The 12,266-nt window shown below is 43.0% G+C and overlaps 2 protein-coding genes across 2 annotated transcripts; both read right to left on the reverse strand.

Annotated features, from left to right (window-relative positions):
- Window positions 1–361: 361 nt before the first annotated feature.
- LOC141021187 (B3 domain-containing protein Os03g0620500-like) lies at window positions 362–1,431 on the reverse strand. The gene is made up of 3 exons (XM_073496211.1): window positions 1,074–1,431; window positions 749–999; window positions 362–622 (listed from the first exon to the last, which is right to left on the reverse strand). The coding sequence occupies exons 1-3, from the start codon at window positions 1,429–1,431 to the stop codon at window positions 362–364; spliced, it is 870 nt and encodes a 289-aa protein (XP_073352312.1).
- Window positions 1,432–7,720: 6,289 nt separating this feature from the next.
- Window positions 7,721–11,414, reverse strand: LOC109737840 (B3 domain-containing protein Os03g0619600-like). The gene is made up of 5 exons (XM_045227376.2): window positions 9,791–11,414; window positions 9,495–9,694; window positions 8,849–9,185; window positions 8,584–8,771; window positions 7,721–8,296 (listed from the first exon to the last, which is right to left on the reverse strand). The coding sequence occupies exons 1-5, from the start codon at window positions 10,059–10,061 to the stop codon at window positions 8,039–8,041; spliced, it is 1,254 nt and encodes a 417-aa protein (XP_045083311.1). The 5' UTR covers window positions 10,062–11,414; the 3' UTR covers window positions 7,721–8,038.
- Window positions 11,415–12,266: the final 852 nt, after the last annotated feature.

Consider the following 12,266-nt stretch of genomic DNA (forward strand, 5'->3'; position numbering starts at 1 on the left):
TCCTTCAGACCTTCAAAGTTGCTGTAGCTATCTCTCTACAGAACCAATCCATCGAATCAAACTACATATGGTTTCATGAACAATTATTTATTCATGTTTGATAGAAACACAGGGGAAGTTTGCGATAATGTGCATAGAAAACAATATTGCATTGATTCAATAACCCAACCTAAAATTAGATAACTCTCTGAATACCAGAAGGCCTCTTCAATAATTCCGCAACATAAACATAGGTTTCTCCCTTAGTTTGGAAAGTAGCCACACCACCAGAGTTTACAGATTACAGAACTACCAAAAGCACACACAAAATACCAGCAGAATAGCCACCAGAGATTCACTCTCATGAGCTGGAAAGTTAAAACTAACGCTTCTCATTGTGACGAATGATGTCGACCATCATCGTAAGCTTCCTCTGGTCCGTCATCAGCTGGAACAGACATATGTCTTTGAGTTTCAGATGGTTGTCATGGGCAAACTCGCGCCAACCTCCCCTGAGCATCTTCGCGTCACCAATCCTCGGGTTCACCTTGACTTCCCATGTCTTGCTCTTCTCTGCCCTGAGGCGTGTCACAGTCTGCGCTCCAGCTGGTAGATACTCAGCAGCATACTTCCTGCAAATAGTCTGTTACACAATGTTGCATTAAAACAACATGTTAGCTGAAATCTTACCAGGTTTAAGAATACAATGAATAATAACACATCCCATTGGCAGCTGAAATGTGTAAAGAATAGATCTCGATTGACTTACTACGGCATACAGGCTGTTGTCACCAACACTGCTCTTGTTCATTACTGACGCATAAATGGGAACATCGGACTGAAGGGAGCGAGCTCTCTTGTCGACATACATCTCCTGCTCCCTGGTCAGACATGCAGTGGATGATATTATGTAGGGACGTTTCCGAGGCCCTCTGGATTTATTAGACTCTACAGGCCCCTGACGTGCTTCGTGACCATGGTTGTGAACCAAAGAAGGCTCATTTCCTCCTGGAAACATTTCTAAAACGAATCAGAAAGGAGAGAACTGGAAGTGCACCAATTTGTTTCAGCCTACCGAGGGCATCTTGATGTACCATCACCTGGTTCCTTCCTAACACTGGTTGTCGAAGTTGCCTTTGCCCTAGTTCTACCATCAGTTGTGCGTGCTCTTTTAGGGGTAGCTGAATCAACCCTTGTTTTGCCATGAGTTGAGCTTCCTCGTTTAGGACCAGTTCCGCTTGCACAGGCCTTCGATACCATCAAATGGGAGTACTTGCTCGATCTACTCCAACGGCGAGGGTTCCCAAGCAAATTTAGGAACTGGATTGCGGCCCTCCTTACCTCATCGTCCTCGAGGATCATTCTCAACGGTATTGCTGGCAACCCAATCAAGCATGGCCAGGGCCTCTGGCAAGGGGACCCCATATCCCCATTTCTCTTCGTCATCGCCATTGACCCGCTACAAAAAATTCTTGAGCTGGCTACGAGAAAGGGGCTCCTACATAAAATCAGGGGAAGGGGACCTATGATGGGGACATCTCTCTACACGGACGACGCGGCAGTCTTCTTGGCTCCAATCAAAAGGGATGTGGACAACCTTGCAAACATTTTGCGGGGCTTCGGGGAGGTCACGGGCCTTTGCACCAACTTTCACAAGAGTTCGTTTGTGCCCATCGGCTGCAACCATCTCGACTTGGGTATTTTAACCCAAGGTTTGCCGGCAACAAGGACGTCCTTCCCTTTGCGCTACCTGGGACTCCCCCTATCCGTTTGGAAGCTAAAGTTGGTGGATCTTCAATTCCTGGTGGATAAGGTTGCAAGCAAGCTAACAACTTATGAGGGACAAAATATCACAACCATTGGATGAACGACTCTTGTCAAGTCTGTAATCACCTCCCAACTCATCTACCCCGCCAATCCATTGGTCATCCTGCAAACCATCCTTCACAGTGTAAACAAGCTTGAGAGAGCTTTTCTTTGGTCCGGTGCGGACAAGACGACAGGGGCAAAATGCAAGGTAAATTGGGAGATTGTCTGCCGGCCTCTCGAGTATGGGGGACTCGGGGTGCTCAACACCGACAAGTTCACGCGTGCTCTCCGGTTGCGCTGGCCGTGGTATGAATGGAAGGAGCCCACCAAAACGTGGGTGGGATTGGGAAACCTGTGTGACGTGGAGGACCTCAATTTATTCTATGCATCCACCACTATCACAGTCAGTAATGGTGCGAAGACCCCTTTCTGGGACTCGCCTTGGCTCCTTGGGCGCATGCCAAAGGACATTGCCCCGCTCATTCACGAGGCTTCCACGAGAAATAATTGGAAGGTGCGGGAGGCCCTCAAGCATAACGCATGGATTCTCAAGATCAAGCCACCAAACAACGTCTCCGCCGAGCACATCTCGCAGTTTTTCACTCTTTGGATGCTCTTGCATGAGGTCGAACTTGATGAACTCACCGAGGACGACATCCTATGGAAGCACACGGCTAGTGGGCACTATTCGGCGGCATCCGCATACAAGGCACAGTTCTTAGGGATGATTCTCTCACCCATGGATAAAATGATTTGGAAGGCTCGGGCTCCTCAAAAAGTCAAGTTCTTTGCTTGGTTAGCTCTTCAAGATAGAATTTGGACTGCCGATAGATTGGCAAAGCGTGGATGGCCAAATTGTGACATGTGCCCTCTTTGCAAGAGGGTGCAAGAAAGCGGGACTCACCTCCTCTACAAGTGCCGCTACATGAGAAGGCTATGGTCTTTGGTCATTGACAAATACCACATTCTTGGGCTCGACATAAACACTTGGCCCTTGTTCGACACGTTTGAGGCTTGGTGGGCAAGTACTTGCGACAGCGCCACCTCATTCAGATAAGCCAAGGCATTCCTCACCATGCTTGTCTCATGGACTATTTGGAACGAGCGAAACGCGAGAGTGTTCAAGCAGAAGAGCGCGCCACCGACTGCATTGCTTGCCTCCATCACGACTGAGGCTAGCCTCTGGATCATCGCCGGTGAAAAAAAAACTAGGGTCAATAATATTGCGAGAGTAATTCCCATGCCGTGTAATCGGGTTGCTTGTAACAAACTTTATTCTCTCTTATTTAGTGGATGAGGCAAAGCTTTTGCCTCCGTTTAAAAAAAAAGTTCCGCTTGCACCGGAATGCAGCATTGATTTGCGAAGTAGACGTACTCTAAGTGATGAGAATGTTCTCCGAGTGCCCTTCTTCATTCTTTCAAAGATGCAGATATCTCCCAGACTCCTACCTGTACTCGAGTGTCGCATGTTACACAACTTTTTTTATTTTTACTGTTCACACCCAGGTGTATATGAGCTGAGGTGAAGAATACCGGTTTTTTTTTCTTTTTTCCTGCTTTTTGCGCATGTTACACAACTCGGCCTAGTAGCGGCACATATTGCTAGCCCATCTCTCCATCCTTCTCTAAAAAAAAGCCCATCTCTCCATCCGAACGCCACATTCCCTAAAAAAAAATAGAGCGCCACAAGTTTTCACATATAGCCTACAAAAAAGTAACACACATGTAAACTACATATTCGATTTGTTTTCGGTCGTACTGCATAATTTATAAAGCCGTGCTTAAGTTTGTTTTGAATTCCGAACCTTGTAATCCGTCGCCCGGCGCAGATCTATAACTTCCACCATCTTTGTCTCCGCTCAGCTCTCTCCTTCCTCCATTTGTCACATACGATTTTCTCAACAACAAAAAAAAGTTTACACGTACGAAGATGCTGGTGACGCGCGTCATCTGAGGACTTACCTTTTTTCTCAAAAAAACGACAAATTCGAGCAATTACCAATTACCTACGGTAAAACAAACGTATTCGACTCGTTTTCGGTATAAAATACGTATTCGACTCGTTTTCAGTATAAAATACGTATTCCGCTTTCGGTTCTACGTACTAGTATAAAGCCGTACCCTAACCCGTCGCCCAGATCGATAATTTGATTTCTCCGTCTTTGCCTCGGCTCAATTCTCTCCTTCCTCCCGCGCTCTCGCTGCTCCAAGCCAGATCTAGGTTTTCGATCGATTTCGACAGCCGCCGCTATGTCGTCCGTCGAGATCCCGCTGCGGGGCGCGAGCGCCATGCTCGTCATGAACGGGTCTTTCACCTTCGTGGATCCCGTCCAGCCGGCGCAGATGCGCGGCCCCGGCGGGAAGAAGAGAGATCGCTGCGGGGATCTCCTTCTCGCCGACGACTCCGAGGCTGCAGGTTGGTCGTCGGCGATCCTGGACCGCAGCCTCGCCCTCCGCCGTCGGCGAGGCCCATCCCCCTCTTCCTTCCACCGCGGCTGCCTCGTCGTGACTGAGGCGCAGAACAGCCGTGACCAGGAGACAGCTCCGGCAGTTGTGGCAGAAGAAATCCTGGATCGGCAAGGGAGTGAAAAGGAGCCGACTGTCGAGGAGCTGGTCTACTGGACAGTCATCTAGTCGTATCAACCAAACCCCCCTGGTCGTGCTGACCAAATCGCCTGAAGAAGGTTCAATCTTTTACCCTGTCCTTGTGTTTATTACAGAGTCTTTTTGAGGCCATATGAATGACTTGCTTTCTTTTGTTTTCCTGTCAATGTCGGAGCACATACAACCGAATTAAACTCACTGATGGCCTTCATGTTGCTGAGTGTTGAGGAGGCAACCAGAAGTAATCGGATTACAAGTCCGAAACATCTAGCAGGATAAGCTGGAAGGCAAAGGCTGGGAAGAGGAGTCGCTGATTGGTGGGGATGGCGAGGAGTTCTTCTACTTAGTTGTCATCTAGTCGGAGTTCTTCTACTTAGTTGTCATCTAGTCGAATCTTTCCTACTTTTGTAGCAAGAGTTCCTCCTATGGTTGTCTATCGATGTGTTTATACCAATTGATGGGCTCTGTTAGGCTGTTACAGAGTCCGGTTCATGTGTTCAAGTCGACAAGTTAGGATGTAATCCGCTTGTTTGATAAATAAATTGATCTACTTAAGCTGAGTTGTGATGTGCACTCACATCAGGCTACTGTTTTGTGTCCTCTGCAGCGCTGGCATTGCCTCCACCGTCTCTGTCATCTTTCACTTTATTCCTCCTTCCTATTCCTCATTAACTGTTTCACCCCGAGTAACTGCCCTTCATACCTCTGCAGCGGCTGTAGCCGCGAGGGATGGGATGCAGTGCCTATGTGCTTCTTGGCTAGTGATTCTGGCATATATGATTATCTCAATTTTTTAGATAAACCCACTGCCTTATTAGATTTATATTAATGTCAATTGGTAGGTCATGGTTATATAATGTTTATTTTCTGTATTTTCAGATTTAGAATTTTCAAAGCATTAGTTGTTTGAGACCTGCAATTTTCTGATGGTTGCAATTAAGATTTCTCTAGTGACAGGCTTGGTGGGATTTATGAAGTGATCAATTTTTAACTGATTGCTGCGTGAGGTGCCATTAAGGTTCGATCTACTCTATTGTGAACTGTGATGATTTGATGTTTATTCAGTTTGTATGATTTAATTGAAACTTATCCAAGCACTAGGCTGCATGTAACCATGTGTTTTATATGATGTTGTGTGTTGACAAGGACACCTCTCTATTTTCTCATGTGTGAGTGATCTGCAGGGTGTCCTATTAGTTCCTGGTAAGCAAACAGACTAAGCAAACGTTTCATTTTTCTGTTGAGTTGTAGTAAAAGTTTTTGTTGTGCACTTGTGCTTCAAAGTTTATGCACTGTCAAATTTACGAAATAATAATTGCAGTACATATAGGTGTATGCAAAAGTTCTAATTTCAGATTGAAAAAGCAGTGGAATGGCTTTTGCATACCTTTTCTGATGTATGATACCTAATTTTCATTTACAAAATTGGAATAAACCTCCCCAAATTATTAGAGAGGTTTCAGAATTCAGAATATCCTTCATAAGTTGTCCAACATTTTCCTTCTTTTACATGTCTGAAGTCATGATTTGCGCTGTTATATTCATATATGACTTCAGAATTATGAGCTTCAGATTTCTATGATCCCTGATTTCTCTCCTATTTTCTCTTCATTTTGTCCCCGTATAGGATTTGGGCTGCTTTTAGTTATTTAGTTCATTTCTTGATATGTTCTTTGATTCAACATAAGGTTGATGGTGCAACTATCCACCAATAGCTACGAAATTCGTCGCCGCATGCAAACAGATTTATAAACTAAGTGTCTTGCATTATATTTGAAGTTATAAGTGTCTTGCCGTATTGAGCAGTGGCTGCATAGTATAATATCTTCCTACTATGTAGATTTATAAACTATCACATGCAACTTCCAAGTTCTGTTGTTCTGAATTATTTTCTTAACCAAAGTATAAAGTGGGTTGCGGGTTGTGCAATAACTTACATTGCCCAGCCGTTTGCTGCTTGCACCATAAGGTTAGATTAGTGCAAGAGCATTATTGCCCCTGTGAGTAAATTTGTCTTGAACTAATCTCTAGTTCTTTCATTTTGTATTACTTTTATATCGAATTGCTCTGGTGAACCTGGTGGGCAATATGGGGAGCTTAATGACTCAAATTTGATGATATCACTTGAAGGTATGTGACCCTTTTTCCATATTTGGCATACCATATAGTTCATCTGGTTTTGCCAAATCTGAATTTAGCAATACCTTTAGAGATAAAAAAGAAAAAGGGATTAAGATCTTCTAGTCTTTCCTATAGATGCTGCATTATATGAGGACCAACATTTGAGGCGATTTTCATCCTCAAACTATATATATGCTCTTGATCATATAACACTGTTTTAAGAACATTTCAGTTTTGCGGTACTGAACATTTCAAGGTGATTTTGAAACTCCTTTCTGCGGATCCAATCTACTATGCTAATTCACATGTTTGAATTATATGTGGAAAAACATGAATTGGAAATATTAGCTCATATTTGGAAGTATGTAATAGCCTTTCCTTGTTTACCCAAAGGGAAGAAACATAATTATATTCATAGAGCTAAGTAGTTTCTGTTAGACACATATTTAGTGTAATATCCATGTAATTAATGTTTTACCCCAAGTTATTGATATTTTTCATATTTGTTCTGATCTATCAGATTCAAACATTAAATTAGCATTTAAAATCGATATTTTAATACACACATGACTTATTTTCTGAACAAGAATTTTCTAAAACATGGAAATATCAAACATTGAGAGATAGTCTGAATAAAATAAAATGAAACTTGAAAATTTTCAAACCACTCAATTGTGATTTTTTTTAAACTTGAAAAATGTTCAAACCACTCAATGGTGAAAAAAAAAGGAATTCAAGACTTTTGAAAATTTAATCATTGAGATAATTTATTTGAAAGATTTCTACGTGACAAAAATCCAAACAGCCTAATTGTTTTTGCCTCGTTAAGATTGCGAATATTAAATTTTCAAAATAGTGGTGTCTGATCCTAATATAGCTGAAACTGACTGAAATAGTATAAAAAAGAGATATGTACTTATTTTTCAGGTAAATTAATTGTTTCATAATCGTATATGGCATGGTTCTCAGAGCCAATTTCAATGGTGTACATGTCTAGGCCAAAATGGAAAAAGAAAATAGAAGCCACGTTGAAGACAAGATCCATCCATCCAGACGAATTGTCTCACGATCTTCCACTCGATCCTTCTTCTTGAATGTTGTCTCACTAATTCCTGGACATTCTTTGTGGTTGGATTTACCGTAGTGAGTAGAGTACATTATGATATGCACTGAATTTGCATCAACCCAAGGAAGTACACAAGTGAACTAAGAAACTAGGCATCATGAGTTCATTAAACTTCAGAGGATACAAACAATAAGTGGCTTCCTCATACAAACTTCATCAGCAACTAGTTTAAACTTCATGCCGCAAAATAAGGCTGCCACTGAAGTAAGAAATCACAATCTGTTTAAAACTAAATTACTAGTTTGCCACACAAATATCAGTTTCTTACTCATTCCAGAAAGTGGCCATGCCCATAGTTCTACTTCCAGATCACAAAAGCAGCGAAGAGCCACATCAGCAACATACAAAATGCCAGCACAAAGAGCAGAGACCTCTCTGCCTCTTGTCAAGAGCGTGAAACTAGCAAAGCTCACGGGGAATGATATAGACCACCATCTTCTTCAGTCCCCCCTCGTTTTTCATCAGCTCGAAGAGGCAGATGTCCCCCTCCCGCAGGTTGTTGTCGCTGGCAAAAGAAGTCCAGCCTGCACGTATCCTCATGGCACCCGCCTTTTCGCGCATTTCATCATGCCATATCTGGCTCTTACCCTCCACCTGAAGCACCAAACTCCCGCTCCCCTTCTGAAGGTACGTGGCAGAGTACTTTATGGCAAAGGACTGTTTGTTCATATGCACACAGAATATTGAACACATTATTAGAATAACATGCAAACTTACAATCATGTAGAGGAGTGGTAGGTTGCAAATTTTCTCTTGATACAGTGGATGACCGGTTGAAACATACCTCCCCCTAATCTAAGTTGGAGAAACTACTAGTACCACATCCAATTCATGGTCATGACGTAAATGGGCAACTGGGGATCACAAATGTTTATATGGACTGATTTCTCTCAAAAGAAAATACCTGTCAACTCAAAATCAGAAGAATATTTTTCTAGACTTACTAGGGAGACGAGGATACTGCTCCTGGTCATGACTGCGATGTAGATGTGCAGATCTGATCCGATGGCTTCAACTTTCTCCAAAATTTTCTTCTTCTGCAGTTGCGTTAGACAGGTACCCCTTGGCATCATGTAGGGTTCTTCGTCACTGATTCCATGTTCTTCATGTCCCAAAGAAGGGGTTTCTTCTCCTGAACAAGTTTTCACATGTATCACACAGAAAGATACAAACTCTTTGGGTGGTAATACTTCTGTGAAACTACCATACCGTCATTTGGTTCCTCCTTAATACACAATGTTGGAGCATTCTTTTTGCTTGTCAAACCATTTTTACCGAAGGGATGATCAATGCTTGCTTTGCGAAGCAGATGGACCATCACTTTGAATGTTCTACCCTTACGATTCATCATGGGCTGGAAGACGCACAGATCTCCCTCCAGTAAATGATTGTCACGGGCAAAGCCACACTCCTTTAGATTGCAACGACCTCCATCAGATTTGACACGGAACTCGCAGTACCATTTCTTGCTCTGCTCAGGCAGCTGTAGTTTGATAGTCTGGTTTCTGTGTGGAAAGTGTGCGAGTGTGTAATCCTTGGGAATTACCTGATCACACAAAGGCGCAGAATCTGAAACTGATCCAAGTTTTAATCATGAGCATTAATACTGCAATAAAAGTGAAATCCCCCTAAAAGCATGATTTCCACTGTAAAGCACGACAACATGTTACAACCGCAAAAAATAAATAAATCACAAAGTATACTGAATCTATGATGAGTGTGCATCTTTCACTGTTTTGGTCATTTTTACTTCAAAACAGTAACGAATGACAAATGTATATATATGGAAGTAGTTATAACTTGCATACAGTTAACTTCTTTTTCATGGGAGTTCATACGATTGACTTAATATTACCAGATCAGGATATGGTTTCACACTGGGCTTCGTCATCATAGCCACAAGCAGAGGCATTTCAGGTTGAATTTCCTGGGCAAGTGCAAATATATTGGCCTCATCTTCTTCTGTTACATAGCAATTCCCTGATAACACATAAAGAGGCGTTGGGAGCGTCTGATCATCGAATTCAGATGACTCATGCTCATAAGGACTGTCTTCTGCTGTAAAATAGTTTCATGAGTAAGGGTTGGTAACTGCAGTAAAACGGTATCGTATGATGCGATCAATAGTTACAAGTCAGTTGTAAAGTTAACCTGACGAACCCTCCGAAGGATAAGATATTGCATCTTTCTTTGCTCGTTTTCTAAGGTGGCCTGAGCTTCCACTCTGGCAACCATCTGATCGTGCTCGTGCTGACGAAGGAGTATTACCATCACTGAAACTGGTCGAAATGTCTGCAGAATTTGTGCTTGGTTCTTGATCACTAATATTGGTCAGTATGCGAGCACAGGACACCACTTTCTCACAACCACTAGAATCAAAGACCACAACCTTGAAGCGACAACTTCCACGGTATCGGAACATCAATGAGTCGTTCTCTACTATATGATTGGCATCGACAAACGCCTCCCACCCAGATCTGAGTAATGTTTTGTTCCTACGCTCAGCAATTTCAACATCGTAAACACTACCATTGGGGGCTTCTAGTTCAATGGTTCCTGACAGCTTCCATCCAAAATAGTTCACAAATCTCTCTGGTATGACCTGCAAAAATGTGAATCGTTATAACTACTAGTATCGGTTTAAAACATGTTTTATTGCTGCCGATTCAATGACCAAGGCAATCCACTGAACTTACCATGCTATGCCTAGAGTGTCTATCCATCTGCGTGAAGAAACACTTGACCTTTCCATGCAAATGAGTCCAGTATCTGTTGCAGCACTCGCAGGAATTGCTCATCTCGCCGCCTACTTATGTCCTGAAAGCAGAAAAACATAGATTATGACTGGCAGCGAAAGAAAATCTTAGTATCCTCTGCAGCATTTTTTACACCGCAACTACTCATCAAGTTTCTTTTTCCCGAATCATGCAGGACAAGTTCTTGTGGTATATTAAGACAGAATCAAGAAACAGAGTACAGGGAGTTTGTACCCAAAAAAAAAGAAAAAGAAACAGAGTACAGGGAGTTTGTACAAACGCCTAAGTAAAGGGAGTTTGTACCGTCAACATCAAGCAAAATTACAGGGAGTTTGTACAAACGAGCAGCCAGAGATCAAGCAAAATTATAAACGCCTAAATGCCTAGCCCCTGCACGCACCCATCAAGTCACCTGATCTCCAACAAGAAAGAAACATGTATAGCTTCTCCCTGTGGTAAATTCTGAAAGTTTCCTTTGTCTAAGCAGGGAGCAGATCTTGTTGAGCCCAACAAAAGGACTGAAAGAAAAGAAGCAAAATGCACATGTGGGGAAAGAGGTAAACCAAAGGCTAGGCAGCAACCAAAAGCCAAGGACTCACTGCGATGCAGGCCGGAAGGGAGCACTCAAGGCTCACAACGCTGGTGTGTTGCTGGAACTTGAAGAAGCAAGCATGGATACCACGGGAAGGCGGAGGAGGGAGAGAAGAAGCAGGTGGAGCCACCGAACGGAACGCCTGTAGGATGCCCTGATTTGTCTCTGCTGCTCTGATGGGATTTTACGGCCCTAGGATGATGGCACTGTATCATAGACTTGTAGGCCCGTCATGGAGAAGCGGGGAGGTTTTGGTCAAAACGTTGGCAAAAGAGAAAGTTGGCACCGTTCGGTGATTACGAGGTACTAGTAGGGTGTTGGATTTCATTTTAGAAGGAAACAAAATAAAAATTTTAGAAGTATTGTTTCCATTTTTTAAGAGCAAAGATGATTAGAAAAGAATCAATTTTGAAGCCAAATTTGAACGGACAAAAATCCACGCTTTTAAAAAAATTACACCAAAAATGGAGGACTTCATCCGGAAAGATGAAAGCAGAAAAGTTGTCCTCGTCCCCAAGAAAGGCCTCCTAGACGCCACCAGTCTGCCTCATCTCCTGTGGCCTTAGGGCCATGGAGGTGCGGTGAAGCTCGATCCTTGCCGGCGGGAGGGCTCCTACTCTGTTTTTAGGTGTTTTTCCGAGGTTGATTAAGGTTTATGTCCTCTTCAGGAAGGCGAGGCGGCGGCGACTCCCTGAAGATGGAATAAGATCTTCCTCACCTAACCTCATCGCAGCGCTGCATCTAGCATTGTCAAAGGGTGTGTGTAAGTGTGTTTGTGTGGCGGATCTCATGGGATTCGATCGGTGTTGATCTTTGGTGGATCTCTATGGATCCAGTCTTCATTTGTTTGTGTTCATGTGTTTATAGGTTGATAATTCTGATCTACACTTCTCTACATTGGTGATGGTTGTTGTTCTGGTACACTGGTCCTGTGGGGTTTTAGCATGCCGACTTCCTATTTGTTTACTACAACAAGGTTTGTCCGACTCTAGTGACAGAGGGGTGATGAAGGCGACGCGTCTTCGGCTTGCTCTAGTGATTGTAGTCGTCGCTAGGTGATCTACGGGTCAGTATGTAATTTATGTTACTTCTGATGTTTTTTGTACTGTCATAACAATTGATGAATAGATCGGGATCTTTCCGCAAAACAGAACAAAAAAAAAGGAAATGACTCTCACGGAGACCTTCCCACTGGCGCTCCTGATCCGATACTGTTTGATATATCTTCATGTCTCTTTTTTTTTGTTCTAAGTGTTTACCAACTTGTGCACAATTTTGA

This window comes from Aegilops tauschii, chromosome 4 (genome assembly GCF_002575655.3).
Source record: "Aegilops tauschii subsp. strangulata cultivar AL8/78 chromosome 4, Aet v6.0, whole genome shotgun sequence".
Lineage (NCBI taxonomy): Eukaryota > Viridiplantae > Streptophyta > Magnoliopsida > Poales > Poaceae > Aegilops > Aegilops tauschii.

Coding starts and splice junctions, on each gene's coding strand:
- LOC141021187 (XM_073496211.1), bottom strand. CDS start 1,431: ATGGCGATGACGAAGAGAAATGGGGATATGGGGTCCCCTTGCCAGAGG. Junction 1,000..1,073: donor TAGGAAGGAACCAGGTGATG/GTACATCAAGAT, acceptor GATTCGTTTTAG/AAATGTTTCCAGGAGGAAAT. Junction 623..748: donor ACAACAGCCTGTATGCCGTA/GTAAGTCAATCG, acceptor ATTGTGTAACAG/ACTATTTGCAGGAAGTATGC.
- LOC109737840 (XM_045227376.2), bottom strand. CDS start 10,061: ATGTTCCGATACCGTGGAAGTTGTCGCTTCAAGGTTGTGGTCTTTGAT. Junction 9,186..9,494: donor TGAAACCATATCCTGATCTG/GTAATATTAAGT, acceptor TTGTGTGATCAG/GTAATTCCCAAGGATTACAC. Junction 8,772..8,848: donor TAAGGAGGAACCAAATGACG/GTATGGTAGTTT, acceptor AAACTTGTTCAG/GAGAAGAAACCCCTTCTTTG.